Consider the following 27077-nt stretch of genomic DNA (forward strand, 5'->3'; position numbering starts at 1 on the left):
CCATTGCTCCTTGTCTGATGGCTGCTTGTTCCCCGTTGTGCTGTTCCGCCTCTTCTGAGGCCCATCCCCACACTTGCTCCTGCAATTGCATCCATGCCCAGGCAAAGCCATCAATGGTCTGCGGTGCCTTAGCATCCCTCTCTGCTCCAGCACCCCAGGGACAGGCTGGGCTGTGATTTACCCTCCTCTCCCTTCTCTTGTGGCTCTGCCCAGGCGCAGGATATCATATGGTGATGGTGAAGGAGCCCTACTGTAACCTGGGGGAGATCTCCCGCCTCATCTGTCACTACGTGCCCAACGCCACCATGGAGAGCAATGCTGGGGCAGAGCTGTCCTTCATCCTGCCCAAGGAGAGCACGCACAGGTAATGTCATCGTCCCCTGCTTGCCCTCCCAGGGTGGCTCCCGTCGTCTGCACATACTGGGGCAAACACTGTCATCATGGGCTTGCTGGGAGGAGGAGCCACTCTTTGCATCAGCGCCGGTCTTGGAAAATCGGACTCGATTCCTCCTTTCACCGCCATTGTCCCCTATGTCTGTTGGTTGCTGATAGCTGGTGACGGCTGCAGCGTGGAGGGTGGCACAAACAAGGCAGGCTCTGAAATCAAGTATATGGTTAGCCAAGGCTGCCTTTGGCAAGAAGGAGCAGAAGATGGAGCCCAAAAGCTGCTTGTGGGAAGAGTGGGGTGCTTAGTGCTGCAGGCAGCCCCGGAGCTGGCTGCAGGACTCAAACCAGCTGCAGAACCGATGCCCAGAGGGTCTTAACCTCTGAGTGCCCCCTCTGAGGAGCATCAGCGTCTAACGCCTCGCTTCTCCGTTCAGGTTTGAGGCCCTGTTCACAGAGCTGGAGCAGAAGCGGGAGGAGCTGGGCATCGCCAGCTACGGCGCCTCGGTCACCACCATGGAGGAAGTCTTCCTGAGGTAGGCAGGAGGGGGGGCTGGCCCCGGTGGGGTGTCATCTGGTGATGACCAGTCCCCATGGGCTTCAGCGGTGGTGGTGTCCTACACAGCTCTCCAGGGGATGTGTTGGGTTTTGTCTCTTGGGTTTGGCTTCCCCAGCTCAACAGCTTGATCTCGTCTGGGTCTGTATTTCATCACCCGCTTTCCCTCCTGGCACAGGGTTGGGAAGCTTGTGGACTCCAGTATGGATATCCAGGCCATCCAGCTGCCTGCTCTCCAGTACCAGCACGAGAGACGCTCCAACGACTGGGCCATGGATGACTCCAGCAGCTTAAGCGGCATGACAGATATGACGGATGACAGCGGGGCGCTTATTACGGAGGACTGCTCCAGCATCAAGCTCAACACCGGGGTGAGTGCTGGGGGTGTCGGTGCAGGCTAGTCTCGTTGTGTGTGGTTTGGAAGATCAAATGGGAAGATCAAATTCAAATCCGCATCTTTAGGGCAAGTAATTTTTCAGGTTGTGGGGGTTGGTCACTGCCATCCTCTTTGTGTTAATCTTGAGGTCTACGGAGATGCTCCTGAAGGTGTCCCAGGTGATCTAAAGTGGTTTTCACCTGCTGTTGCTACATCACTTGGGCTTTCCAGCAGGGAGAGGAGAAAAAACATCTTCCTTCCCTCACTAGGCTTGTGTTTCAGATCCCTGGCAGGCCTTCATGGCACGCTGCCTGTGCATCCGTGATAAATTTCCCCATGTTTCTCAAGGGCATGTCTGGAAGGCAGAAGGGGAGAAAGATGTTTATGGGTTTAAAAAGCAAAGAAGGTGCTTGCAACGGCTGGGCTGGGAGTTCCCAGGTGTCTCAGCCCGGTTGCTTTGGCAGGCAGCCGTGTTGCAGTAATCCTATTTGTGAACCTCAAATGCTGAGGGGTGGAGGAAGGTAAAGGTCATGGCTGAAGCTGCTTTTACCACCTGTTGTGGTTTAACCCCAACCAGCAACTAAGCATCACGCAGCCACTCACTCACCCCCACCCCTGCCCAGTGGGATGGGGGAGAGAATCGGAAAAAAAGTAAAACTCGTGGGTTAAGAACAGTTTAATAGAACAGAAAGGAAGAAACTAATAATGATAGTAATAACAATACTAAAATGACAATAATAATAGAAGGATTGGAATATACAAAACAAGTGATGCACAATGCAATTGCTCACCACCTGCTGACTGATGCCCAGTTAGTTCCCGAGCAGCAAACCCTCTCTGCCCAACTCCCCCCGGTTTATATACCAGGCATGACCAGTCACATGGTATGGAATACCCCTTTGGAATTTTGGGTCAGCTGTCCTGGCTGTGTTCCCTCCCAACTTCTTGTGCCCCTCCGGCGTTCTTGCTGGTTGGGCATGAGAAGCTGAAAAATCCTTGACTTAGTCTAAACATTACTTAGCAACAACTGAAAACATCAGTGTGTTATCAACATTCTTCTCATACTGAACCCAAAATATAGCGCTATACCGGCTACTAGGAAGACAATTAACTCTATCCCAGCTGAAACCAGGACAACACTTGAGATCCCAAAGTGACGGCATCCTGTTGGGAAGTCATGGAGTTTGATGGGCTGACCTGCCGTGCTGGGTGTCAAGCAGCTGCCCTGCTTAATCCCTTTCCAGGCTTGGCTGGAGAGCGGGCTCTGCTGTGGGCTCACAGGCTACAGGCAGGACGGGGAGGTGGTTTTGGGGTCGTTTCCCCCATCAGCTGCGTGGGGTGATGTGGCCGGCTGGGCTGTCTGCAGCTGGCAGGGCTCGCGTTGACCTGACTTCTCCCCTCCCAGTTCTACCTGTGCTGCCAGCAGTTCTACGCCATGTTCATGAAGCGAGCCATGTACAGCTGGCGCAACTGGAAGATGGTGGCAGCGCAGTTCCTCGTGCCTCTGATCTTCACTGCCTTTGCCCTCATCGTGGCCAAGACCTTCCCGGGACCCAGGGACTCCTCCCTGCTGAGGCTGACGCTGGAGCCCTACGGTCAGACCATTGTGCCTTTCTGTGTCTCGGCTGCCTCGGGTCTGTCGCAGAGGTTGGCGGAGCAGTACGTGGAGCTGCTGGATGCCCAGCATCAGTCACCGCTGGAGGTGCTGGGTGAGGGTTCACAGAGCACCCGTGGAGCAGGCGATGCCCGGCGGGGTGTGCAGGAGCCACGGGCTTCTCTTGCCAGGGCTCTTGGTGGGGTGGCTCAGGTCCCAGCTGCGGCGTTATCTGATGTATCCCCTTGTATCTTCTCCCGCACGGTAGAGTCCCACGGTTGACAGGACCCCTCCTCACCCAAGCAGAGCTGTGTTCTCCTTAAACCCGTGTTTGTGGCCATCGTTGGGGCTAGGGTGGGCCACCAGGGCTGGGGCTGCTTGGGGTCTTTTCCAGTTGGCCCCAGTTAGCTCTCACGTGATGGAGCCGGCTCATAACGGTGTTTGGCAGGTGGTCTGGAGGAGTACCTCATCTCAAGAGCCTCCGAGGAAGGGGGAGCCTTCAACGAGCACTACATCGCAGCTGCCTCCTTTGAAGGAGATGGGAATCGCACAGCGGTCACTGCGCTCTTCAACAACCAGGCATACCACTCCCCCGCCACGGCCCTTATGCTGGCTGACAACGCTGTCTTCAGGGTACTGGTGGGCCCCAACGCCTCCATCACAGTCACCAACTACCCTCAACCCCGCAACATCACTGAGAAGGCCAAAGACCAGCTCATGGAGTACGTCTGATGGCACGGCGCCTGCTTTCCTGCTAGGGCTTGTGACTTCCATGGGTGCAGATTGGCTTGGTTGTACTAGTGTCAGTGGAGGAGCCAGGCTGGAGCTTCTCAGACCCAAACATAGCTGTGATTGTACTCAGGAGGTCAGAAGAGCAAAGCTGTGTAGATGAGTTACCTGCCTGAGCCTGGCAGCCACATCGCCCCATGCACGTATCTCGGTGGTCGGGTATTCCCCTCTAGATACCGGTTGGGGTTGGTTTTCCCTGGGTGCTCAGAGCAGAGGGGGCTGTATGGCCATACACCTCACGAAATCCTGCATCCAGGGTCTTTGAACCTCGCCTGTACCAGAGGGGATGTGCGTGGGACCTTGCAAAGGCAGGGTAGAGGTTTGTGGTGTGGTAGGTGGGCTATGCGTGGGAGATCCTCATCTTACTGAGGTGCACTTTTATCACGGGGTGTTTCTTCTGCATGCTGGCTTGCTGGGTGAGCGTAGCCTCCACGGGAAGCACGGCGTGGGTGTGCTGTCCCCGCGTAGCCTCAGCATTGGTTTGTCGAGCTGTTCCTCTCCTAACCTGCCTTGCTGCTCTTCCTGCAGAGGACAGACGGGATTCGCAATTGCCATCAACTTGCTGTATGGCATGGCCTCACTCGCCAGCACCTTTGCTCTGCTGCTGGTCAGCGAGCGGGCCATCAAAGCCAAGCACGTCCAGTTTGTCAGTGGCGTCTACGTGGTCAACTTCTGGCTTTCCGCCCTGCTCTGGGACATCATCAACTTCCTCATCCCTTGTGCTCTGATGCTGGTGAGTTACCCCTGACACCCTGATATCCCCCTGTCCTCCCCTTGGGTGGGAGCTCTGGGTGCTGCTCCTCTGGGAGAGCTGGGATGTGTGTGGGTGCAGGGAAGAGGATGAGGCCACTGGCATTGTCTCAGTTAATAGAAAGGACCAGCAAGAAAGCTGTCCCTTGGTTCTGCTGGGAGCTGGGCCATGGCCGACCAGCTGGGTCAGTTGGCTGCAGCGTCTGGCCCCTGAACACTTGGATGTGGACACTAGAAACTCTCAAATGCATGGGAGCATGGAGAGGAATTCCCCAGATCTGCCCTTCTGCATCCCAGTCTGCAGAAAGAGGGCTTCCCTTGGGGACAGACATGGGCTGCTGGTAGGCACCATCTGTGATGGGTTATCCAGTTCAGCGCGGTGCTGCCGTTACCTTGCTGCCTGGGCCGTTGAGAGGAGACATCGCTTGCGGTCAAGACAAACGTGCATTCTCCTCGCATTGCTGTGCCCCAGGTGATATTCCAAGCCTTTGATGTGGAAGCCTTCACCCAAGACAGCCACCTTGTTGATGTGATGCTGATCTTCCTCCTTTATGGCTGGGCCATCATCCCCCTCATGTACCTCCTCAGCTTCTTCTTCTCAGTGGCAGCCACAGCCTACACCCGGCTCACCATCTTCAACATCCTCTCGGGCACAGCCACCTTCCTCGCGGTCACCATCATGAGCATCCCAGGTGGGTCACTGCCCTCCTTGCCTGCCCAGCGCTGCACCCTGCCATCACCAAGATGATCCAGCCCCCAAGGGTGCTCTTTGAGTCCACCCCAGAGCTGTGCCCGTACTAGCAAAAAAACCCAATGACAGTCCATTCTTACCCATTAAACGTGACAAAATTTGTTGGTTTTCCTTCTGAACTTGGAAGTATCAGAGTCTCTAAACCAGCTAACTCCAATCTGTTGATCCTCCTGTGCTCCTCTTTCAGAGCTGGGCTTGGTGGATCTCTCCAAAACCCTGGATAAAGTCTTTCTCATCTTACCCAATTACTGTTTGGGCCAATGCATCAGTGACTTCTACCAGAACTATGAGTTCATTCAGTTTTGTACCTCCTCTGTTGAAGCCATCTTCATCTGCAAGGCATTCAGTGAGTCTCTGTGTTGGTCCTCACCTGCCCATCCTGGCCATCCCACCGTAGCTGCGCTGGGGGGGTCTGTGTGGGGTGGGTGGTGGAACTGGGCAGTATCACGGGGCCTCTAACCCAACCTCAGCACTAGCTCCAGCTACCATTTTAAAGCAAGAACTGGGCAGTGTTTAACACTCATAGGTGATCCAATTAAGGAATCTTTTCCTTACTAATGGTTTGAAGGAAAATGTGGGCTAGGGAAAATTTCACGGACAAGTAATGAAATCCCAGTCCCAAGAGTGACTTGACCTCCTCTACGTGCCTCCACTGGGCATCTTCTGCCAGATCCCCAGCAGACTTTAATCGTCTTGTGGGAAGCATTGGAAAGAGCTCCGGGCAGGGAGCCCAGTGTGGGCTGGGATGGAGATGAGCACTGGGAAGAGCTGTGGGCAGGCAGCCAGTGTGGGCTGGGGTGGAGATGAGCCTGGCAAAGCTTTGGGCTCACAGCTTTCTCTGGAGCTTATCTGCCCCTTCCCAGAGTGGATTGATCCAAGTCTTGGTTTTGTTCCATCCCTGCTCAGATATCAGTTATCAGATGAACTACTTTTCCTGGGAGATGCCTGGGATCGGACGATACCTGACCTCTTTGACCATCCAGGGTTTCTCCTTCCTCTTCCTCCTTTTCCTCATTGAGACAAACCTTCTCTGGAGACTGAGAACTTTGGTCTGTGGCATCTGCAGGCGGCGGAAATGGGTGAGCTGAAGCATGTGGGAGGGAGAAGTAAGGTGCCTTCCAAACCGAGCCCAGGAGTCCATGCGAGCTGGAGACAGGTCCTCTTCACCTAAATCATCTTCCCAGGGAGCGGCCCTGGAGCAGGTTGCTTGGAGGGGCCAATCCTGTTGAGTGTATGGGTTGGCAAAGGGACTGAGGCATCCCCAGAGGTGGCTGATTGAAGGGATGAATCCTGCCCGGATTTGGGGGCGTTGGAGGAACCCATTTGTCCCACAGCAGCCAGGTAGCAGACTGTTTTTTCTCCACCATGTTTAGGTGGCACTGCTGAACAGGGTGTCTGTGCTGCCAGAGGACCGGGACGTGGCAGATGAGAGGAAGAAGGTTTTGGAGTCACCACCAGAACTGCTGTCATCTCTCAGCAGCCCTCTGGTCATCAAGGAGCTCACCAAGGTGAGGAGAGCATGGCCTTTCCCGAGTATCCTGCTGCCAGCTGAGCCACGGTCCTCACGGGGCTGGTAAAGCCACCACTTGCCTTGCTGTGCCATCGGGTGGTGACTGGCGTGGTTTGTGTGTTGGTCTCCACCAGGTCTACGACAGCCGAGAGTCCCTGCTGGCGGTGGACAGGATCTCCTTGGCGGTCAGCAAAGGGGAATGCTTTGGCCTTCTTGGCTTCAACGGAGCGGGCAAAACCACCACCTTCAAGATGCTGACTGGTGACGAGAGCATCACGTCAGGGGATGCCTTTGTGGATGGCCACAGCATTCTGGCCAACATCAAGAAGGTACTGAGGGCTGCGGGGGCGGAGGACGGCGTGACAAACGGTCCTGCGTCTGGCTGGGCTGGGCCACCTTGCGAGTGCCTCTGAGGAGGACATGGTTGCAGTAGCCAGGGGTGGAGGTAATATCCCAGGGACGTTGTGTCCTTGTCTGGCCCAGCTCTCCATTATCTGGCCACGTGGAAGCAGGCCCCTCTCCATGGGGATGACAGATGTGAAACAAATGGAAGCCAAACCTTGCGAGGGTGGCAAACCCTTCATCAAAGGGGTTAGCTCCATAGTTGGAAATGTGAAAAATGTGTGTTAGTGATTGCAGTCGGATGATGGTCTCTCTAAAGCAAGTGGGTCAAACCTTTCCAGACCCCTGCTAGAGGTCTCCTTGCTGGGAATTGCCCACTCCCTTTGGAAAAGCAAGAGATGAGCGAGCCGGGTTCAGGCTTTTCAGTTCAATCCTTGGATTCCTCTACCACCGTCAACCCCAGACAACATCAGGCAAGGAGAACACGGGGAAGGTCTGCCCTAAAAGCGTGGCCCTGCTTGCTTCCTCCCCTGGGACTCTGCCTTCTGTTGGGCTCTTGGCCCCAGAGGAGACCAGGATATGGGGAAGGTACAGACCCTCCAGTGCTTCCTTCTCCTGAGAGCCTGGGCCACCTGAAATGGCCCCTTGCAATGAAGGAACCAGCTTGGGAAACACAGCGCGAGATCACACAGTTGCCGTTCCGAGGTGTCCTGCATGTGTCCATCCCCGCCAGACTGGCTGCTCCAGCAACCAGGGAATTTCCCTCTCGTTTCACCTGCGGTTTTGAAGCTGCAGCTCAGTCCCCATCGCTTTGAGCAAAAACCTTGCAGAGGTGCAGCAAAGCCCTGTGGGTGCCAAGGCACCTTCTGGCTTGGACACCTCCTTGCAGAGACCTGCCCGTGAGCTAATCCCCGTTGGGTTCCTCTTGTCCCAAGGTCCAGCAGCGGATCGGCTACTGCCCGCAGTTCGATGCCCTCCTGGACCACATGACGGGCCGCGAGACCCTGAGCATGTACGCCCGGCTGCGGGGCATCCCCGAGCGCTACATTGGCAGCTGCGTGGAGAACATGCTGAGGGGGCTGCTCCTGGAGCCCCACGCCGACAAGCTCGTGAGGACCTACAGGTGAGAGGAGACGTGCAGACACCCCATGCTCTCTACCCCTCATCTTGTGGGACTCTCCCTGGGCTCATGTCGGGTCTCTGTCCCCATTCCCGTCTTCTTCCGCAGCGGTGGTAACAAGCGGAAGCTGAGCGCTGGTATTGCCCTCATCGGTGGTCCCCCTGTGATCTTCCTGGATGAGCCCTCCACCGGCATGGACCCCGTGGCCCGACGTTTGCTCTGGGATGCAGTGACGCGGACACGGGAGTGTGGCAAATCCATCATCTTCACCTCCCACAGGTGACACTTGTCCGGGCAGGGCTTGGCCTGAGAGATCAGGGAGCGGCCAGTAGGGTGATGGGGTCCAGGGGATGGGACCCACCTCCACAGCATGGTGGGCGGGCACTCCCACAGCCAGCAGGAGCTGGCTTTTACCCAAATCTCCCTCCTCCAAAAGCCCAGAGAGGAGAGAACCCACCTCCAGCCCCTTCCCAGAAGCTTCGGCTGTTCTGTCTCGCTGCTCCTGCCCTGCTGAACAAGTCCTCTTCTGTCCTGCAGCATGGAGGAGTGCGAGGCCCTGTGCACGCGGTTGGCCATCATGGTGAACGGGCAGTTCAAATGCCTGGGCAGCCCCCAGCACCTCAAAAGCAAGTTTGGCAGCGGCTACACCTTGCTGGCCAAAACGCGGAGCGAGGAGGAGGGCGAGCTGCAGGCCTTCAAGGCCTTCGTGGAGAAGACTTTCCCAGGTACCATCAAGTGCTGGAGTGGTTGCTCCGCAGGGGAGGGCAGGGTGCTGCTTGTGAGCTTCAGCGAGTTTCCTAACTCGGAGCCTCTCCTTGCTCGTCTCTCCCAGGCAGTGTCCTGAAACACGAGCACCAGGGCATGGTACATTATCACTTGACCAACAAGAACCTCAGCTGGGCACAGGTAAGGGGGTGATGGAGCACGTCCCACCCCTTTGCAGGAGGCTGGAGGGGCAGCCCTGTTCCTGCCCCTTCGCATGCTCTTGATGCTTTGCTTTTACGCTCAACTCATCTCCCTTTTCTTCCAGAGCCATGCTCTGTCCAAAATCCAGGTGATTTATAAAAACCAAGCTAATTAAATAGTGGTTTTTCTCCCTGACCCTTTCCCACCTCCTGGCCCAAGCAGGTCACCTGCACGTATGGTCAGTGTGCAAGCACCCAGGACGCACCGTGCATGCTGAGCCGGGACCACTCCATCCCACCCACCCACCCCCCCCCCCCCAAACTGGCTGCCCTTGACCACAGCCCTCCAGGGGGAAAGCAGGGTCTCCCTGGGGAGCAAGAGCTGATTTTGCCTTTGTTTGTACATCTCAAAATACTTCTTGAAGGCTCTGGAGGGTGCTGGAAGGGATGTGTTTGGTAGTTGCATCCCTCCCACCCTGCATCTCCCTGCTGGGTCCTGTCCCACCTGGGGCCACGGGCATCGCCTTTACTGAGCCACAGACCCTATTGGTTCCCAGCCCAGGGATATATATTAAAAATATATATATATAGTATATATATATCTGTATACAGTATACATAGATAGTTATATATATAGTATATACAGATAGTCATATACTATCTATATATAAATATAGATACTATACAGATGTATATAGTGTACAGGTTGCTTTTATGTACAGTATGTAAGTCTATATATAGGTTTTTATATATATATCTGTATACTATATACTTTAAAGTATATAGTATAGTGTATAGTATACAGTATAGAGTATATATACTATATAGAGGACATAGTATACAGATTATATAAAAATTATATATACTAAATATATAAAAACTAGCTGTATACTATATACAGATAGTTAATGTATAGACTATATATATATTATACTATATAATTTTTATATATTATACATCTATTTTATATATATAGTGTATTGAGCAGAAACCTTGGGCTGGGATCCCAGCCCAGGGATAGATATAAAAAACCATACGTATATATACGTGTATGTATGTATCTTAGATATGTATGTAAAATATATATACACACAACATATATTTTTTAATGGGGTGAGGTCCATCTCCTGGCTTCCCACCGCCCTCCTGCCAGGGGAGGTATCGCTTTCCCCAGGTCTCCCTGGAGGAAAAAGCTGCCTCTGCTTTCTCAGTTGCAACTTGCGGTGCGGGAGCCGAGGTACCTTGCAATAACTGCCGTGCCGTCCCTTGCAGGTCTTCGGGGCCTTGGAGAAAGCCAAAGAGAAGTATCGCTTGGAAGACTATTCGGTGAGCCAGATATCCCTGGAGCAAGTCTTCATGAGCTTCACTCGCTTCCAGCACTACACAGAGGACAGAGGGAAATGAGCAGAAGCCCCCACTGGTGCCCTTCGTCATGGACTGGCGCTGCTGCCTATACATAGTATATAGAGAGACAGTAATTTATATATCGGCGTGTCTTAAACAATGTATAAATGTAAGAAACTTTTCACCGGGGAGGGGGGAGAGGATGGCGTCGTACCTTCTGCCGTCGGGAACGCAAGTGGTGCGTGCGCATCGCGTGCCGCCGCAGTGCCGGCGCGCGTCTGTGTGTGTGAGCGTGTGTGTGCATGTGGCACTTCCACTCTCTAGCCTTCATTCCCATCTATACAGCAAAAAAAAAAGAAAAAAAAAGCCCAAAAAGCAGAGGGAAGCCTGGATGGGTGGAGATGGGTGTTGGGGATTGGGCTGGCAGAGGAGGAGCGGGATGCTGTCCCCAACCAGCACCGTGCTCTGCCCGCCGACCCTTTTCCCTGCCCAACGCTCGCACCCATCGGGACGCTGCTTCGTGGTCTTCGCCCGCATGTCGACGTGTATTGTTAGGTGGTTTGCTCGTGGTATAACAGGAGGCTGTCAAATAGCTTAGATCCAAACCGTTCTTTGCTGGGTTAATTAGGATGCGCCGCGGTTGCCCTTAGAAGCACTTAGCGTCTAGCTGGAGAGGACAGGGCCGGCCTCCCGGCTGTCCCCTGTGCGTGGCAGGGAGCAGCCTCCGTCTCCTTTAACCTCTTAGAAAACACTGTTCCCCTCCTGCCTGCTTACCCAGGAGCGGAGGCCAGCCTTTCCCGAGGAGCTGGCACCGGCCCGAGCTGCGCAGGGGGAGCTGGCTGTGCGGTGCCGGGTGCTGGCGCTGGGCACGAGGGAGGATGTGTTACTGGAGAAACGCCCAGAGCTCAGGCCCTTGCTACAGCATGTGATGGGTACGGCTGCAGAACCAGAACTCGGGCTGAAGGGCGAGAGGTGTCGCGGGGTGCCTGGGGACGCTGCTGGGCTCGTTATTGCGTCCACGAAAAAGGTTGACCCAGCAGCACCGCCGTGCAGCGTGCTATGCAGCCGCAGGACTGGTTTGGAAGGCCAGCGATGTTCTCGCTGAGCCCATGTCCTGCTGTGCTCTCCCCTTACACCCCCACCCCCCCCCCCCGCAGCTCTGACCAGAGCATGCCCGTCCCCTGTCCCCCTTCTCGTCCCCATCCCCTCTGCACCACCGGCAGCAGGCAGGGAGCAAAGGCACTGTCCTGCCCTTGCCCGGCCACGGGGGATGCTGCTGGGCACGGTGCATTAGGCACCAGCACTGCCCGCGCCGAGTCGGAGGTTGGCAACTGGGATTTCTTTTTGGCGTTTCCCAGTGGCTGGGTTGGTTTTTTTTATTTGTTTGTTTGTTTTAAACCGTGTTGATTCTTGTCTGTCCTTAACTAGTCCCTGTGTCACCTGGGGCAGTCCCCTTTGGGCCGGCTGCTCCGCGATCAATGCAGAGCTATTTGCACTATAGTAATACACACAATTGCACATAACGAAATGAATTAGTATTTATGGCGAGGGGTGCTGATTCCCTTCTAGTGATTGCATTGTCAGGGGTTGGGTTATATTTTTGGGTTGGGTTTTTGTTTTGTTCCTGTGACTGACTCATTCTTTCCTGTTCCATTTTTTTCCCCCTTTGCCTAATGTTGTTGTTCAAAACGATGGTGCATCATGTTACTAAGAATTTCCCTGGATCTTAACGATGTGTGTTTTTATTAGTACGTAGCCAGCAGGTGAATGGCATCCCTGGACCGCCTTGGAGCCCTTCAGAGCTGCTGGCATGGAGGGTTTCTTCCCTGGGAGCATCCCTGCCCATAGCAGAGCCAGCCACTGCCAGGGGCACCACGCAGTGGGAAAAACCCAGCACCAGCAACCTTCCTGAGGGCAGTGCCTGTGCAAGGAAAGGGGGGAGATGCTTTCTGGTGGGAGGGTGCCTGGAGGCACCAGGAACACGCTAGGACTCCCAGTAACAGGGTTTTTTTTTTGGAAGGGGAGATACGGCAGCACATAGCAGAGCATCCCGAGCTTTGCCTGGGATGGGGAGCAGTAGGAAAGAGGGGGTTGCAGGAGGGCGAGATGCCAAATTGCCATGAGCTGGCAGCACCCTGAGCACAGCAGCAATAGGCAGGAGAGCCAAAAATCACAGCCCCTGCCCCAGCATCTGTCCCATTGGGGTACTGGTGACCCCCCTCCAAGGCTTGGTCCTGGGGCAGGCGGCACCATAACCCCCATGAACGTCACGGTAGAGGAGTCAGCGACAAGGATAGCAGCCCCTGGCACCAGCCCACCGCTGCTGGGGCCATCTTGGCCTAAACAAAGAAAACCTTAACAAAGCAGCATTTTTTTTGGTCATATGGTGCTGTAACAACCCTCCTCTCTCACCAAGGCAGGACCCACCAGCTGTGCACAGTGCTGCTCACTATTTCGGTTACAGCCGCAGTGCCCGGTCCCACCAGCCCCGGGGGCAAGAGGCAGGACCAGAATTGCTCACCGGATTGGCGCTGCTGCTGGAGGTCAGCCAGGTTTTGTGCTGGCAGGGTCACGGCTACTGTTGGCAACACTCTGGCCTCCAGGCTGGGGTGGCCATGTGCAGTGGACGAAGCATCGCAGGTCCCAGGCAGCTGCTGCTCCCCCTCTGGCTGCAGTGTGGTTGTTATTACCATCATAGGAATAATAAAGATAATTTTTTTTTTTTTCCAGTGGGTGTTTCCTGGCCTCCTTTGGAGTCAGCAACTCCAGCCCTGGTGAGCTTGGGCTGTGTTGATGTCCTGCTCTGTGTTGGGGGGAGGACATGGGGAAAGCGGGGGGGGGGGCCCTCCAAAACCTGACCTGGAAGGGTCAGTCCAGCCTGGAAAAGCCCATGGGCTGAGGCCTTTTTTGTGGGCCAGGTGCCTCGGGGAGCAGGGGGGGGTTCCCCCTTCTCTTGCTCCACAGGCAGCTACAACCACCCTCTTTTAGCCCCCCACTGTACCCAACAGCCATGGGCAAAGGGAAGACCTTGAGGCTCAAAATAGCTTTTGTCAGAGCAATGATGTCAAGGGCCTCCATGGTGGGAGGAGGGGGGCTGGCCCTGGCACCCTCATTCCTGCAGCTTAACCCCCCCCCCCCCCCCACTGCAGCCCACCTCTGAACTACAGCCAGGGTGCTCAGCCCCCTGCCCATGTCACCTGCAGAGGCCCATATATTCCCCCCCCCCCCCAGTCCCAAACACACAGCCAAGGCATCAGCCCCTGGATAAGGCAGCACTGGGGCAAGGATGCCACTCCAGGGAAGACAGGGAGATACTCCAAGCCCTTCACCTCCAGGGCTCAGCCACGAGCATCCCCACTCCACAGGGATGCCCCACTCCACACCAGCCCAGGGCCCGATGCTGCACCCCAGCTGCTTCACCACCTCCAGCAAACACATCCTCCCCATCCCTCAAATGTCTCTCCACTGGCAGTTTCAGCGCTTTATTGTCTGGCAGTCCTGCTACAGCACCGCACTGTCCTCCCTGTGGCTACGGTCACAGGGGGGGATCCGCTCCCTCATCCCCAGCATGGCACCACAGTGTCCCTGGGAGCTGGAGGCTGCAGGAGCTGCAGCGGTCCAAGAACTGGCACTTAAGGAATCCTGGCTGGGGCCACACGCTGCTCCTCCACACCAGGCGCAGGGAGGGGGTGTGCGGCCAGGCATGGCTGTGGTCCGGTCCCGCTGGCCTCGCTGGGCTGGCAGCAAGGGTCACTTGATTTCAGTCATCTTTTAAAAATGTGGTTCTAAAATGCCACCAATTCTGGGTTCTGACCAGATACTCTCAACTCTGTTTCTCTTAAAAAAAAAAAAAAATCCCCCAAATTAACCCCAAACCCAAACCTTTCTTCCCTTTTATGAGCAGTTTTCAATTTTGGCCAGAAATTGCTGTGCCCACCACTCCTCCAGGTCAATGGGAACAAAGTCTGAAAGAGAGAGGAGGGAGAAAGGAGAGCGTAGCAGAGCAGCTGGAACAGAGCTCCACGTGCTCCCCCTGAGCCATACCCATTTGCCACTGGAAAAAAAAAAAAATGACACCCCAAAATCTCCCCCACTCCCGTGCCCTGTCCCCAAAAGGCCAGGCTGGGTTTACAGGGACTTTCTCTTCTTGGGGACTTCTTGGCCATTGCAGGGCCCCCCCAGGCTGCATCCAGAGCCCTTACTCCAGCTGCCATCAGAGAAGCACATTGTCCCCATCCCCGCTGTGCTCTGGCTTGGTCCCGTTTGGCCCCAGGAGAGGCAGGTCCCCACGGCAGGACCCGGGGGGCTCCTCTCCGGCACATGACGTTGAACCCACCTCGGTGGCTGCAGAAGGCATGATTTCCAGAAGAGTCATCAACCAGGCATCCTGCTCGCTTAGGCTCCTCCGACGGGGCACAGCAGGACATCCCCCACCACAGTGCCAGGGGCCAGCTGCCCCCCCCCCCCCCCCCCCCCAAGGACCACCCCCGCCCCAGCGGCCTCAGCACCAGCAGGACAGACCCAACCCAGCCCCTTCAGCATGGGGATCATCCTCCTCCTCCTCCTCCTCCTCCTCCCATCACAGCCCTGCGCAGGTGCCTGGCTGAGCCCACACCAGCTCATTGCACCCCTGAGTGCCACCACTGCTTCCCACTTACTTTTCAATCCGGGGTTGGGGGTTTTCTCTACGTACTGCACGGGGCCGCAGGCGCTCTCCCCGCTCCGGCTGCCATCCAACTGCTGCTCTACCTGCTGCCAGGCTGGTGGGGTGCGGGGGGGGGGGTGGGGGGTGGGGAAGAACAGGCAGTGGATAGTTTTGGGATACGGATTTCCCAGCCCAGGGGGGGCTGCGGGAGAGGAGCAGGAGCCAGTGGCAAGGGGGGGGACAGGCTGAGGACCCTATCCCTGCCACCGAGGTCCCCAGCACGATGTAGCTGCCTCAAAAAGGACCCCACGTGCTCCAGGCCCCCCCCCCAGGGATGCAACAGCAAACGGGTGCCTGTCCCCAGGGACCCTCTGCCCTCACCTTCATAGACGAAGCGGACGTTCTCCTCGTGTGCCAGCGTGTAGCACTCCTCAGGGGCCGAGACCTGCTGCAGCAGTACCTGCGGCCTTTTGCCGTTCACTCTGTTGAAGACGAGTTTCTGGGCTGGGCTGGTGGGGGAAGCAAGGCAGGGGTGAGGGGGGGGGCAGGAGGTTCCTCCCACCACGGTTTGGAGCAAGGACAGGGGCTGTCCAACTGTCCTGGGGTTGCTCCACAGCTTCTATACTCGCCCACAGCCCCGGCAAGGCCAGGGGCACAGTTGCAGCCAGGCCAGTCCCGCTCAGCCTTGTCCCCAAGGGAGGGGACCGTGAGGGACCCAGCCAGCAGGAGAGGGGGTTCCTGCAAGTAAGGGGAGCTCCCCAAGGAAAAGCATGGGCTGGCCGTCTCCCATCCATCCTCGGCACTGAGTGCAGTCCCTAAAAATTAAAAGGCTGCCACCAAAATTGCTGAAATACCAGGAAAATTGAACTGAAATCCAGTTAGGCACTGGGCAGGGGGATGCATCGCGGTGCCATCTTCTGCAGGCCAAGCACTGGGGGTTGTTGGAGCAGCCCCGGCCCCCACCACAGCTCTGAGGTGCCCCAGGATTGGGATGAAACCCTCTGCCAACTGGGAGCAGGTCAGGCTTCCTCAGAGCTGGGATCCCCTCCCAAGGAGCAGGGCACCCAAATCAGCCCCAGCCTGGAAACAGCAAAACCAGGCAAGCTTTGGGATGAGACTCGTGGGCACATTCAATGCAAAACTTCAGTATTTTAGGTTTTTTTTCTCCCCAGCTTTGGGGCAGGACACGTCTGCAACGGCCACGTTTCTCACAGGACAAAGTCTAAGGGGCCCTGGGAGCACGGGCAGGTTACGGTTTGTAGGGCAGGTGAGACAGAGAACAGGCAGCCCCTGCCTGCACCTCTCCTGCCAGTTTTCCAGGCAGAGCCTGGGGCAGGAGAACGCACCCCAAACCACACACGGCTGGGGTGCACCGGGCAGGCATCCCTGCCTGCTGCAGGCAGGGCAGCGGCCAGGAGCATGCCCAAGCAACCTGCCTGAAGGAGGACTAAGCGTGGTAGCAATCCCACCGGTTAATTAGGGAAAGATCTCAGGATGGAGGGGAGCTGGAGGGGAGGCTTTTTTTTTTTTTTTTTTTTTTTCATCCATTTCTTGAAGCTGGAGGAAACAGGCAGAGCTGTACAGGCCCCACAGAGCTGAGCTGCCTGCTCTGCCAGGCTGGGGTTTGCCCCCCCCCCCAGCTCTGCAGCCGAGAAAGCATCTCCTTAAAAGAAGCCATCGCCCCCCTGGCTGCTTAAATCCCCTCCAACACCTGCCCAGCAGCTCCAGTTATTTTTACTGGGAGTTTCACCCAACATTATTCCCCCCCCCCACCACCCTTTTTAGGGACAAGGGACAACCTCCAAACCTTGCCCGTGGGCCTCCACGGCCTCCTCCGTGGGTCTGGGGCTGCAGCTGGGATCTGCCAGCTCCGGGGACCGGGTGCTTACACATGGGTGCCCGGTGTGGTGGGGGGCACCCACCCGGTGCTGGTTCAGCCAGTGGGTTTGGGGTCGGGGGGGGGGGGGGGGTTGCACAACCCCCAACCTGGCCTGGCCACCGGCTCTCCTCCGGCACCGGCAGAGGCAACAGCACCCCCCCCCCCCCACGCCTGTACCCCCCCCCCCGAGGGGTGGGGGTGCAGCACCCCAGGCAGCAGCAGGATCCCCCCCCACCCCCCCACCCGTGTCTACCTCCCTGCCCGCTCCTCCAGCCACAAATCCCAATCCCCCATGCTTTTAGGAAGCAGCCTTTAGCCGTACCGCCCCGGGGCGGTTGAGCCGGGGGGGGGGGCAGAACACACCAAGTCCGGTCCCGTCACCGCCCCTCCCCCAGTGGCGGCCCACACCACGCGTGTACAAGTCTCCACGGCAAGCGGGCAGGGCTGCAACCCACTCCCCCCCCCCCCCCTCCCACACACACACACCCCCACTTCGGCAAATCCCGGGGTGCGAAGCGACGGTCCCCCACCCCGACCACCACCACCACCACCCACCCACCCCCCCCCCCCCCCCCCGCGGTCCCTCCCCCGGCGGCGCGGCCCGGCCGCCCCGGTAACCTTTCCCCAAGGTCACGGTCGTCGCCGCCGCCGCCACCACCACCACGGGGCTCACCTGGCAGGGGGCCAGGCGCCGGGTTGGAGCCGGCCCCGCAGCTCACCCAGTTTGTTGCTTTCCACCGCTTGCTGCGTCGGACCTACGGGCGGCGGTGGGTGTCAGAACGTACCGGGGTTGGGGGTGAAAGCAGAACGGGACGGTCCCCGTCCGTCCGTGTCCCCCCGCCCCGTTCCCCGTTGTACCTGTACGGCGCTGCGTTGCCAGCTTGCTGGGACCGCGTGTCAGCGTGTACATCCTGCGGCACCGGGCCCTAAAACCCGCTCCGGGCCCCCGCTACCGGCCCCGCCGCCCGCCGCCCCCCCCCCCGGCCTAAGTGCGGCGCGTGCCCCTCGCCGGGCCTTTAACGGGCCGGGCCGGGCCGGGCCCGGCCGCTGCGACACGCCCCCGCCCTTAAAGGGCCCGCGCGGGACGGGCTCGGGGTGGGGGTGTTTGCTGAGGGGTGGGAGGGACACGGGAGGGGGGGGGGAGGGGGGGGGGTGTTGGTGGCGGTGGCGGGGAGGGTGGGAGAGTTTGGGGGTGGTGGGAGACGCGAGCGGGACACGCGTGGGAGGTGGGGACGGACGGACGTGGGGAGCCGGTGGGGTACGCGTGGGATGTGGGGACAGGCAGGGGACACGCAGGGAGAGGACGCGGGAGGTGGGGACCCACGCGGGAGGCGTGGGGTGGGGGTGGGGGGCACGGAGGGAATGCGCAGGGACACGGGGGGGCGGGCGTGGGGACGCACGGGGGACACATAGAGGGTACGCATGGGATGTGGGAGACACGGGGCGTGCAGGACACGCAGGGGTCACAAGGGAGGTGGGGACACGCAGGGGGGTATTTAGGAGAGAGGGGACACCGGAGCCGTGGGACACACCGTGGGGACACGTAGGAACCACTCCTGGGACACACGGGATCCACGCAGGGGACAGCGAGGGGGTGCCGAGGCAGAGGCTGAGGTGCCACCACCGTGGGGACAGTGCCGTGACAAGCCTGGTGAGCCCCAGCCACGCACCCCACGACCACCCGGGAGCCACGGGCCACCCCGCAACGCAGGGTGGGGGGCCACGTCCAGGCCACCGCGGTGACCTTCGGAGCGGGGAAGGGGCGTTGAGGTCTCCCCACGCGGCGTGAGATGCAGCCCCGGGATGTGACGCGGGGCCGGTCCCCGGCCACCCCGCAGAGTGGCACCCAGGGTTTTGGGGACAGGTCGCGTGACGAACCCAGTGGGGTCTTTGGGAACAAAGCCACCACCCCCCCCCCCACCCCCCCCCAAGGGTGACCTTGGCCTTTCCACCGCACGAGCTGCGTGGCCGTGGTGGCCCAGCCCTGCCAGTGCGGGAGGTGGGGCCCGCCGACTCCCCAAAAGAGCATTCTGCAAACCAGAGCCTGATCCTGCAGGGTGCCAGGCACCCGTGGGTGCCTTGCAGGGGGGCACCCAGCAGCCGTTGGCCCCCACCCGATTCCCCCAAACTAACAGGAGTCGGCCCTTATTACTGCACTTAAAGGTGACTGTGACCTAGGGGACCCCATCACCGGCTCCTCGCCTGCCCTATTACCCAAGGGGGTTGTGCCTCAGTTTCCCCCACTCGCGCCCCGCGGTCACGCGTGGACAGGCTGAGTACGGCGCGGCCGGGAAAGCGCCCAGCGGCGCCGCTGGTGTAGTGGTATCATGCAAGATTCCCATTCTTGCGACCCGGGTTCGATTCCCGGGCGGCGCAGAACCGTTTTTGGTCTTCCTCCTTTTTTTTTTTTTTTTTAATTTCCCTGCCCCCTCCCGCCCCCGTGGGTGGTTCCACCCACGGCGCGTGGGGTGGGCGGATCCCCGTGGGGACTTCTGGGTGTTGTAGTCCCCGCGCTACGGCCACCACCACCCTCTCCAGCCATGCAAACGCCGGCAGCGGCGGAGCGCAACAAGGGCCCGATCCTGGAGGTACTGCGGCGGTACGTGGGATCCGGCACCCACGAGGGATCCGACGTCTTGAGGGTGTTAGAAGTGGGGGCTGGGGCGGGACTCCACGCCGCTCACTTTGCCCGGGCGCTGCCGCAGACCCTCTGGCAACCCTCCGACATCGAGCCCCGGGCGCTGCGCAGGTGAGGGGGGAGCACGGCGTGGAGGGTGGGGGGTCCCTGGGGGGCACAACCTGTAGACCCTCCCCTCCCGACGCACCCACGGCCAGAGTGGCCGGGCTCCCCGACTCGGTGCCGTATTTTATTCCAGGAAAGACCCGCGAGCCAATTCTCAGCTGACTCGGACTCCCCAGCTTGAGGCTTACTTTTTTTCCAGAAAAGACCCAATATTGAACTCTCCGACAGCCCAGGCTCCCCTGCTTGATGCTTTATTTTTTTCCAGGAAAAAACACAGAATTCAACTCTTGGACAGCCCAGGCTCCCCGAATCAGCGCTTGCTATATTTTTCCCAGAAAATCCCCAACATCCAACTCTCAAACAGCCCAGGCTCCCCAGCTCAGTACTTTATTTTTCCCAGAAAAGCCCCAATATTTAACTCTCCACCCCCCCCAACCCCGTTACAGAGCGATTCCTGCCTGCAAAGCACCCAACCATGCACTGCTGAGCGGTGGTCACCCTCCGGTTACCCACGCGTGGCCGGGATGCTCCGCGGTGATGCCAGGACCAATGCCCAGCTCACCAGGATGCGGGCAGTGACTCCCACCCACGCGGTGGGTAGCTCACACCCCACTCCCGGCATCACACTGCCCCGGCAAGCCGCGTCGGGCCGTGTTTATTTGCTCTGTATCTGCGTGGGGGGGTTTGGCTGTGGCCAAATGCCCATTCCTGGCATTTCAGCGCCGGGCTCGGAAGGCTCGGTTTCCGTTCAGGAAACAAAAATAATCCCCGGCTCTGCAGTGCGGGGAGGAATTCCCTCCCGAAAATAAAATAAACCCGGTGGAGAGGTGCCAAAATCGGCGCCTGTCCAGGGGGGTTGCAGCCAGCATCCTTCCCACCCGTCACCTCTCCGGCAGCGGCCCCCAGCACGACACCACCCTGGTTGAAAATAATCCCTGGGCTGGGGCCGGGAGTCTGCGGTTCCCTGCTCTGCCGCCTCGGACACCGAGACTTGGCTGGTGAATACGCCGAAAAGGGTATAAATCACACCAAAATCACACGGTACCGGCAGCGTGCAGGCAGCCTGGGTGCAGGGGTGCAGGCAGCGCTGCGGGCAGCCCGGGCACGTGGGTGCAGGCAGCCTGAGCACGTGGGTGCTGGCAACAATGGTGCGGGCAAGGCGGGCGTGTGGGTGCAGGCAGCGTGCGGGCAGCCTGAGCACGTGGGTGCAGGCAGCCCGAGCACGTGGGTGCAGGCAGCATGCAGGCAGGCAGCTGGGATGGCAGCGTGCTCTGGCTGCCCTGCCGAGAGGCAACAGTGAATTGGGATTTTTTTTATTTTTTTTTTTTTAAGGCGCTGGGGTCTCTCGGTCCATGTGCCACAGGTTTTCTGGCAGCTGCCTGTAGCAAAGAGCTCGGCGATACCAGACCCCTGGCCCTGTAGCAGCCCCCCTCCAGGCTGTGGCGCAAGCACAACCTTATTATTAGACATCAGAGATTCCACCTGGGAGATGTTGGTGGCAGCCAGCACGGGCAGGTTTCAGGTCTGCCTGCAGCGGGCACTGGTGGGGGGCTCTGTGGGGTGGCGGGGGGTGCAGGCGATGCCCCATCTGAGGGTTGATGTAGGGTTTGGTACCCACAGCATCGCTGCCTACGCGGAGGCCATGCAGGTGCCCAACATGCTGCCCCCCATCCTGCTGGACGTTTCACAGGGCTGGGAGACGTGGGGGGGCACCCAACCCGCCACCCTCGACCTCCTCGTCAGCATCAACATGATGCACATCGCGGAGCTGCGTTGTACCGAGGTGAGCTACGCCGGCCCTCGCCACGTCCCTGTCCCCTGGTCTGGGGGTCCCAGGGCTGAGGAGGGGGCTCCTGGGGGGGGTGTCCCCCACTCCTTGGCCTGATCCCCACCTCTCTCTTTCCCCAGGGCCTGTTCAAGGGTGCTGGGGTGCTGCTGAAGCCTGGAGGAGTGCTCTTCACCTACGGGGTACGTGCTGCTCGGTTGCACCCGTCGGTGCGGGAGCATCCTGATGGGTGCGGGGTGTCCCTGGGGATGCTGGGGGGGGGTAGATGGGAAGGCAGCATGGCTTGGGGGGGGGGGCTGGGAAAGGGGGGGGGGGGGGGCTCAGGTTTGGGGCACATCCTGAGCCTGAGCCCTGGATGGGGCCGCTTTGACTGTGTGCTCCCAGGCCGGGAGGGATGCTGTCGTCCCTCGCCCCATCCAGGGCAGGGTCTGGGGGGGGGGCCCACGATGGGTGACAGGACCCACAGTGGGTGATGGGACCTGCGGTCCCTCTCGGGAATCGTGTCCCTTCTCTCTTGGCTTCTGTGTGTGGTGGGGACAGCAGCCCGTGGGCTGGGGGGAGGACACTGGGGGGTGTGTGGGGGGGGGGTGTGGGGGGGTGGAATGGACGCAATGGCTCGTGCCTGCAGCTCCGGCTTCGTGTCCCCGCAGCCTTACGCCGTGGACGGCCGGATCAGCCCCCAGAGCAACGTGGACTTCGACCGCAGCCTGAGGCAGAGGTAGGAGGGGGAGAGCCGGAGGGGGGGGGGGGGGACGACACCCCAGGGCTGCTGGTGACCTGGCCTGCCCATTGCTGTCTGCCTGTCCTGCCCATGCTGTCTGTCTGTCCGTCCGTGCTGCCTGCAGCTGCAGGGAGCAAGCTCCCTCCTGGCGTGGTCCTTCAAGACAAGACTTAAAGCAGCAGCTGGGGTGGGGGGAGCCCCTGGCCCCCCATACACACACCTGGGGCCACCTCTGGAAGATGGGGGTCCTTCGGGGAGCGCAGGGGTGAGATGTCCGTCTGTCTGACCCGCGGCTCCCTCCCCGCCAGCAATCCCGCCTGGGGCCTTCGGGACACGGCACTGCTGCGGCAGCTGGCCGAGGCCAACGGGCTGCGTCTGGAGAGGATGGTAGGTGCTGGGGTCTATGGGGGGGGGATGGTCACCCCACTGATGGGGACCCCCCCCCAACCCCTAGTTCTGTACTTCCAGGTGGACATGCCGGCCAACAACAAGAGTCTCATCTTCCGCAAGCAGTAACCACCTCCCAGCACGGCTGCGCCCCCCCCCCCCCACCCCATTAGTGCCTGCTCAAGGGGGTCACGTTGTCCCCGCACTGGTGCCAGCTGGGGCTGGGGACGGCAGTGACAGGACAGTGCCCCCCCGCTCGCCCCAGCTGGGGCTGGGCTTGGCTGGTGGGCTGGGACGGGGCAGGGGGGGGGTGTCTGTCTCCCCCAGCCCCTTTGGGGCTCCCTTTGCAATGGGGCGCCCCAGCCTGGCCCAGAGAAGCTGCCACACATGTCATTGGGGGCATAGGTTTTTTTTGGGGGGGGGGGGCACAGCAGCCCCGGGCATGGGAGAGACTTCTTGCTCGGTGCCAGTTTCCCTGGAGGATGCTGTGCCAATGGCGGGGGGACCCATCTCGCTTCCCCCCCTGCCCCGGGACTGTGCTTGCTGCTCTCCCCAATAAACTCCGGGGCTTTGCCCACCCCCCCCCAGCAGCTCCCTGATGCTTTCAGCACTGATACTGGGGGAGGGGGGCATCCCCAATCCCCTCCAGAGCACTAATGGGGCGGTCAGATCCTGCACCAGGAGCACCCAAGGGTGCTACACTGGGCCTGGAGGCTTTGGTGCGGTGGGAAGGTTTTTATGGGGGGGGGGGGGGGGGGGAGGATTCTGGCAGACCTCCCACCCCTCTGCAACCCAACCCAGACCTTTATTGCTGCTGGGGGGTACACGGGGAGGTGGGGGGGGGGCATGCGGCAGATAAATTACAGAGGAGGTGGGAGCTGGGCTGGGGCTCAGCTTGGGGTTGGGGGGGAACTACGCAATAGTGGTAACCCCTAGATACATGCACTGGTGTGGGGGTCCCCCCCCCCCATGGTGGGTCTGTGGCCTGCCCCCCCCCCCCCCCCCCCCCCCCCCCCACATCGTCACATCCCCGGCTCTCCCCTAGTCCTGGAAGCGGTTCAGGAGGTCGCAGGTTTTCTTCTCCATCAGCTCGTAGATCTTCTTCACCCGCTTGTCGTTGGCCGCCCGGACGTAGCTGCTGGGGTCCAGCGTGGCCATGCCGTCGTGCACCTCGCCCATGATGATGAGCGGCCCGTCCTCCGCCGTCATGTTAGGGCAGGGGCAGCTCCAGTCCATGTCGGTCAAGGTCACCTCCAGGTACTTGATATTGAAGAACTTGAGGCCCATCTTCTCATCCTTGAGGACGTCCTCGAGGGCGAAGCGGGCAATACCGGAGTCCTGGTCCTCCACGATCTCCATCAGCCGCCCCACGATGGCGAAGTCGCTGCGGCAGAGGCTCAGCACCATCTTGCTCTTCAGGCGGCAAGCCTTGCACTGCAGGCTCTTGGGGAAAGGGCAGACGTCCTCGCAGGTCTCCTTGCTCTCAAAGTTGTTGGTGTTGCCCTCGCAGCCGCCGTAGACGAAGGAGTGGCACTGCTTCAGCAGGTGGTTGTACGCCCAGCGGGGCTCCCAATTCTGGCAGGGACCCTGCACCATGGGCAGCAGGCAGGTAGGGCGGGCGCTGCCCAAGCAGGCAGCCCGGCACTCCTCGTAGGTCTCAAAATGGTTCCTGTTGGCCCCGCAGCCCCCGTAGCGGAAGGTCAGGCAGGAGCCTTGCTTGGCGTCGAAGTGCCAGCGCACCTCCAGGGCCTCGCACCGCCGCCGGTCCGGCTCCTTCAGGCACTCGGCGCTGGGAAAGGGCTGGGGGCTGCCGGCCCGCGGGGTCCCCCCCGGCTCCCGCCTGACCACCGACAGCGGGAAATCGGCACGGAGCAACCCGGCGGCGTTCCGGGCCGTGCAGGTGTAGATGCCGGCGTCCTCGTGGCGGGCGTTGTAGATGACCAACTGGCCGATGTTGGTGACCACCACGTTGCCGTACATCTGGTCCGGCCGCATGATGAAGTTCTCCTCCCGCTCGCTCTGCTTTTCCCAGGTGATGTCCGGCCGCGGGCGCCCGCTGACGTCGCAGCGGAAGCTAACGGTGCCGCCGGCGCGCACCGACTGGTGGAAGGGGTTGCTGTAGAGGGCCGGGGGCACCGGCACCTCCGGGCCAGCTCCCGGCGTGGGGCGCGCCGTCGTCTCCTGCGGTACGGGGCTGGTGTCGGGCCAGGTGAAGATGTGCTTGCAGGGGACGGTGGTGAGGCGGGTGCCACGCAGGCACGCCTCGGCGTCCATGTAGCACTTGTTGTAGTAGGTGAGGCCGTCGGAGGCGCAGGTGAAGTTGGGTTCCTTCTCGCAGCGGTCCTTGCACTTGCAGACGGGCTGCCCGTCCCAGATGTCGCAGTCGGAGCCCTGCTGCGCGCACACGAAGCTCTCGCACGAGGCCGCCGGCGCCAGCGCCAGCGCCGGCAGGCTGCCGTCGGCGAAACGGGCAGCCACGCAGCTCCTCAGCCCGCACACGTTGGTGCAGCATTTCTCAAAGCCTTCGCAGTCCTGGCCGGGGAGGGGAGAGGAGATTGGGGGTTGGGGGGGGATGCGGACGTGAAGGTCACTGCCGTGCCGTGGCTGTGGGTGCCGCTCCCACCCGCCGTGGGGCTTTCGGGTGAGCAGGTTTCCCCCGCGCAGCCCTGTGCTCCCTCAGCATCGCCGGGCTCTGGGGAAGAGCCAGACCTCCCTGGCACGGTTGCGCTGGCCACAGCGAGCCCCCCCCGATCCCCCCCAGGATGCTTAGGGGGTGCACTGCAGTGATGACACCCCCTTCTGCCCCTGGCAGACAGTGTCTCGCCCCTCTCAGCTTTTGCTGGCTGAGGGGAGGCAGAACTCATTACACAGATGAATTGCAAAGGAGTCTCCCCCTGGGTCCAGGCAGCCCTAACCGGGGCGGAGGTGCTGGTGCCCCGGCTCACCGCTGTGGAGCCCGGAGCTGGGGGTCTCTGGGATGGGCAGCCCAGTCCGTGGGTGGGCTCCATGGGAAGAGAGCTGGGGAGGGGGGGGGGGGGGGGGGGGGGGGGGCATCCAGGGGAGGCTGTCCACTGCCTGATGGGGGTCCCTGTCCCAGCACACGCATTCCCCTCATCCCAGCCCCTTGCCTGGGTGGGAGCATCCTGGGGGTACATGGAGGGGATGTCCTAGCCACGGGGCATGCCCCGAGGGAGGGGACATGGGGGGAGCAGCAAGCAGTTTCTTTGCTTACTGGGGGGGGGGGGGGCAGGGAGCGGCCCCCGGGGCAGCCCTCATGCCGGTTGACAAGCAGGGGCTCGAGGGGGCAAAGTTGCAGCCGGGCTGAGCCTGTTGCACCGAAAAAACTGAACCGGCTGCGCCACCGGGCACGGGACCCCAAAGGGTCTCCGTCGGGGACCTGGAGATGCCCCCCCCCCAGAGCCCCATCCCCACACCTCCTCAGCCCCCCCCCCCCCCCCCACCCCACTCACCTGGTCGGCCTGGCACTCCCGCTCGCAGGTGCTCTGGGCGTCCACCCACAGGTTGGGGTTCAGTTGGTTGGGACAGACCCCCAGGTGCCGCATCCTGCCCGGCTGCAGGCTCAGCCCTGCCGCCGCCGCCGCCAGCAAAGGCAGGAGGAGCGCGACGCCCAGGGGACCACGCTGCCGCCCACCCGCTCGCCGACCCCGGCTCTGGCGGCCGAAATTCCCGCGAGGAGGCATCTGGCCACCCCACGCCGCCGGCCTGGCTCGCTGGCGAGGCCTTGGGATAAATCCCATTCAGGATGGAGGGGACGAGGGAGAAGGCGGGCGAGCAGGGGGGACAAAGAGGAGGAGGAGGAGGAGAGGACCAAACCTCTGCCCTTCAGCACGCCCAGCGTCAGCCGGACCACCGGCGATGCTGCCCGCCACCTCCATCCATCGCCGTCGCTCGGCTCTCGGGGCGCCGGGGACACGGTGGCAGCGGCGTCCCTCGGCAAGTGGGGCTCAGTCCATCGCCGGCTCCCCGCCGGCACGGCGAGCGGGGCGAGTGGGGTGGAAGGGGAGGACGGGAAGGTTGTAATCTGAATCCCCTCCCTTCCCACTGATGTTTCTGGGTGTTTGGAATGGGAAAGGCGCTGACCTCAGCCTCTAACCCCAGCGAGCCCAGCGATCGGCTGGGCAAACACGGGGCGGGGGGGAGATCAAAGGCAGAATGCAGAAAGTCTCCAAAGAGGGAGAGTGAAGGGAGAGGGGGGGCGGACACAAAAAAAAAAAAAAAAACAAAAACCCGCCCAGCCCACGGAGCTGAATTCCTGCAGGATGAGAAAACATCCAGAGCCTGTGGTCCACTCGGACAGGGCCACCGACGGGGAGACACGCGGAGCCCACGCTGTGGAGCTGCCGGGGTCCGGGTTGGCCCGGGAGCCCCTCACCCCGCACCTCGCCTCTTGGCACCCACTGGCACCACGGGCAAAGGCAGCCGGGCTGGACACACGCCAGGGTGCCGTCACCGGCATGCGTCCACCCTGGTCATC

The 27077-nt window shown here is 60.4% G+C and overlaps 4 protein-coding genes and 1 non-coding gene across 7 annotated transcripts in view; 3 read left to right on the top strand and 2 right to left on the bottom strand.

Moving 5' to 3' along the window:
* Nucleotides 1-12416, top strand: part of ABCA3 (ATP binding cassette subfamily A member 3) — a 32178-nt gene extending 19762 nt beyond the window's left edge. For all 3 annotated transcript variants that reach the window (XM_049791782.1, XM_049791781.1, XM_049791780.1), the window contains exons 16-31: nt 214-364; nt 822-920; nt 1119-1311; nt 2722-3025; nt 3359-3632; nt 4228-4432; nt 4922-5141; nt 5388-5546; nt 6107-6279; nt 6574-6708; nt 6845-7039; nt 7988-8175; nt 8281-8451; nt 8710-8897; nt 9005-9078; nt 10350-12416. In XM_049791782.1, coding sequence (XP_049647739.1) covers nt 214-364; nt 822-920; nt 1119-1311; nt 2722-3025; nt 3359-3632; nt 4228-4432; nt 4922-5141; nt 5388-5546; nt 6107-6279; nt 6574-6708; nt 6845-7039; nt 7988-8175; nt 8281-8451; nt 8710-8897; nt 9005-9078; nt 10350-10481 — 2861 coding nt within the window. In that variant the 3' untranslated portion in view covers nt 10482-12416. The remainder of the gene's footprint in view (nt 1-213; nt 365-821; nt 921-1118; nt 1312-2721; nt 3026-3358; nt 3633-4227; nt 4433-4921; nt 5142-5387; nt 5547-6106; nt 6280-6573; nt 6709-6844; nt 7040-7987; nt 8176-8280; nt 8452-8709; nt 8898-9004; nt 9079-10349) is intronic.
* Nucleotides 12417-13880: 1464 nt separating this feature from the next.
* On the bottom strand, nt 13881-17905 carry MCRIP2 (MAPK regulated corepressor interacting protein 2). The gene is made up of 5 exons (XM_049791795.1): nt 17804-17905; nt 17619-17700; nt 15448-15575; nt 15080-15181; nt 13881-14386 (listed from the first exon to the last, which is right to left on the bottom strand). Exons 1-5 carry the CDS (start codon nt 17853-17855, stop codon nt 14316-14318), a joined length of 435 nt encoding a protein of 144 aa, XP_049647752.1. The 5' UTR covers nt 17856-17905; the 3' UTR covers nt 13881-14315.
* A 1345-nt stretch (nt 17906-19250) lies between these two features.
* TRNAG-CCC (transfer RNA glycine (anticodon CCC)) lies at nt 19251-19321 on the top strand. Its single transcript has one exon. It is a non-coding gene; the product is annotated as a tRNA-Gly (tRNA).
* A 146-nt stretch (nt 19322-19467) lies between these two features.
* On the top strand, nt 19468-23148 carry METTL26 (methyltransferase like 26). The gene is made up of 6 exons (XM_049791169.1): nt 19468-19694; nt 21309-21471; nt 21597-21656; nt 22125-22192; nt 22504-22582; nt 22664-23148. The coding sequence occupies exons 1-6, from the start codon at nt 19486-19488 to the stop codon at nt 22709-22711; spliced, it is 627 nt and encodes a 208-aa protein (XP_049647126.1). The 5' UTR covers nt 19468-19485; the 3' UTR covers nt 22712-23148.
* A 475-nt stretch (nt 23149-23623) lies between these two features.
* Nucleotides 23624-26625, bottom strand: WFIKKN1 (WAP, follistatin/kazal, immunoglobulin, kunitz and netrin domain containing 1). Its single transcript, XM_049791215.1, has 2 exons — nt 26053-26625; nt 23624-25114 (listed from the first exon to the last, which is right to left on the bottom strand). The coding sequence occupies exons 1-2, from the start codon at nt 26338-26340 to the stop codon at nt 23624-23626; spliced, it is 1779 nt and encodes a 592-aa protein (XP_049647172.1). The 5' UTR covers nt 26341-26625.
* Between the last annotated feature and the right edge of the window lie 452 nt (nt 26626-27077).

This window comes from Accipiter gentilis, chromosome 33, assembly GCF_929443795.1.
Source record: "Accipiter gentilis chromosome 33, bAccGen1.1, whole genome shotgun sequence".
In the NCBI taxonomy this organism is placed as follows: Eukaryota; Metazoa; Chordata; class Aves; order Accipitriformes; family Accipitridae; genus Astur; species Astur gentilis.

What these genes read in the sequence shown, in the direction of transcription:
- WFIKKN1 (XM_049791215.1), bottom strand. Translation starts at nt 26,340, where the DNA reads ATGGGATTTATCCCAAGGCCTCGCCAGCGAGCCAGGCCGGCGGCGTGG. An exon ending in GGGAGTGCCAGGCCGACCAG is followed by an intron (nt 25,115 to 26,052) that starts GTGAGTGGGGTG and finishes CTCCCCGGCCAG; the next exon opens with GACTGCGAAGGCTTTGAGAA.
- METTL26 (XM_049791169.1), top strand. Translation starts at nt 19,486, where the DNA reads ATGCAAACGCCGGCAGCGGCGGAGCGCAACAAGGGCCCGATCCTGGAG. An exon ending in GACCGCAGCCTGAGGCAGAG is followed by an intron (nt 22,193 to 22,503) that starts GTAGGAGGGGGA and finishes CCTCCCCGCCAG; the next exon opens with CAATCCCGCCTGGGGCCTTC. An exon ending in GGCTGCGTCTGGAGAGGATG is followed by an intron (nt 22,583 to 22,663) that starts GTAGGTGCTGGG and finishes CTGTACTTCCAG; the next exon opens with GTGGACATGCCGGCCAACAA.
- MCRIP2 (XM_049791795.1), bottom strand. Translation starts at nt 17,855, where the DNA reads ATGTACACGCTGACACGCGGTCCCAGCAAGCTGGCAACGCAGCGCCGT. An exon ending in GGCAACGCAGCGCCGTACAG is followed by an intron (nt 17,701 to 17,803) that starts GTACAACGGGGA and finishes CGCCGCCCGTAG; the next exon opens with GTCCGACGCAGCAAGCGGTG. An exon ending in GGCGCCTGGCCCCCTGCCAG is followed by an intron (nt 15,576 to 17,618) that starts GTGAGCCCCGTG and finishes TTCCCCCACCAG; the next exon opens with CCCAGCCCAGAAACTCGTCT.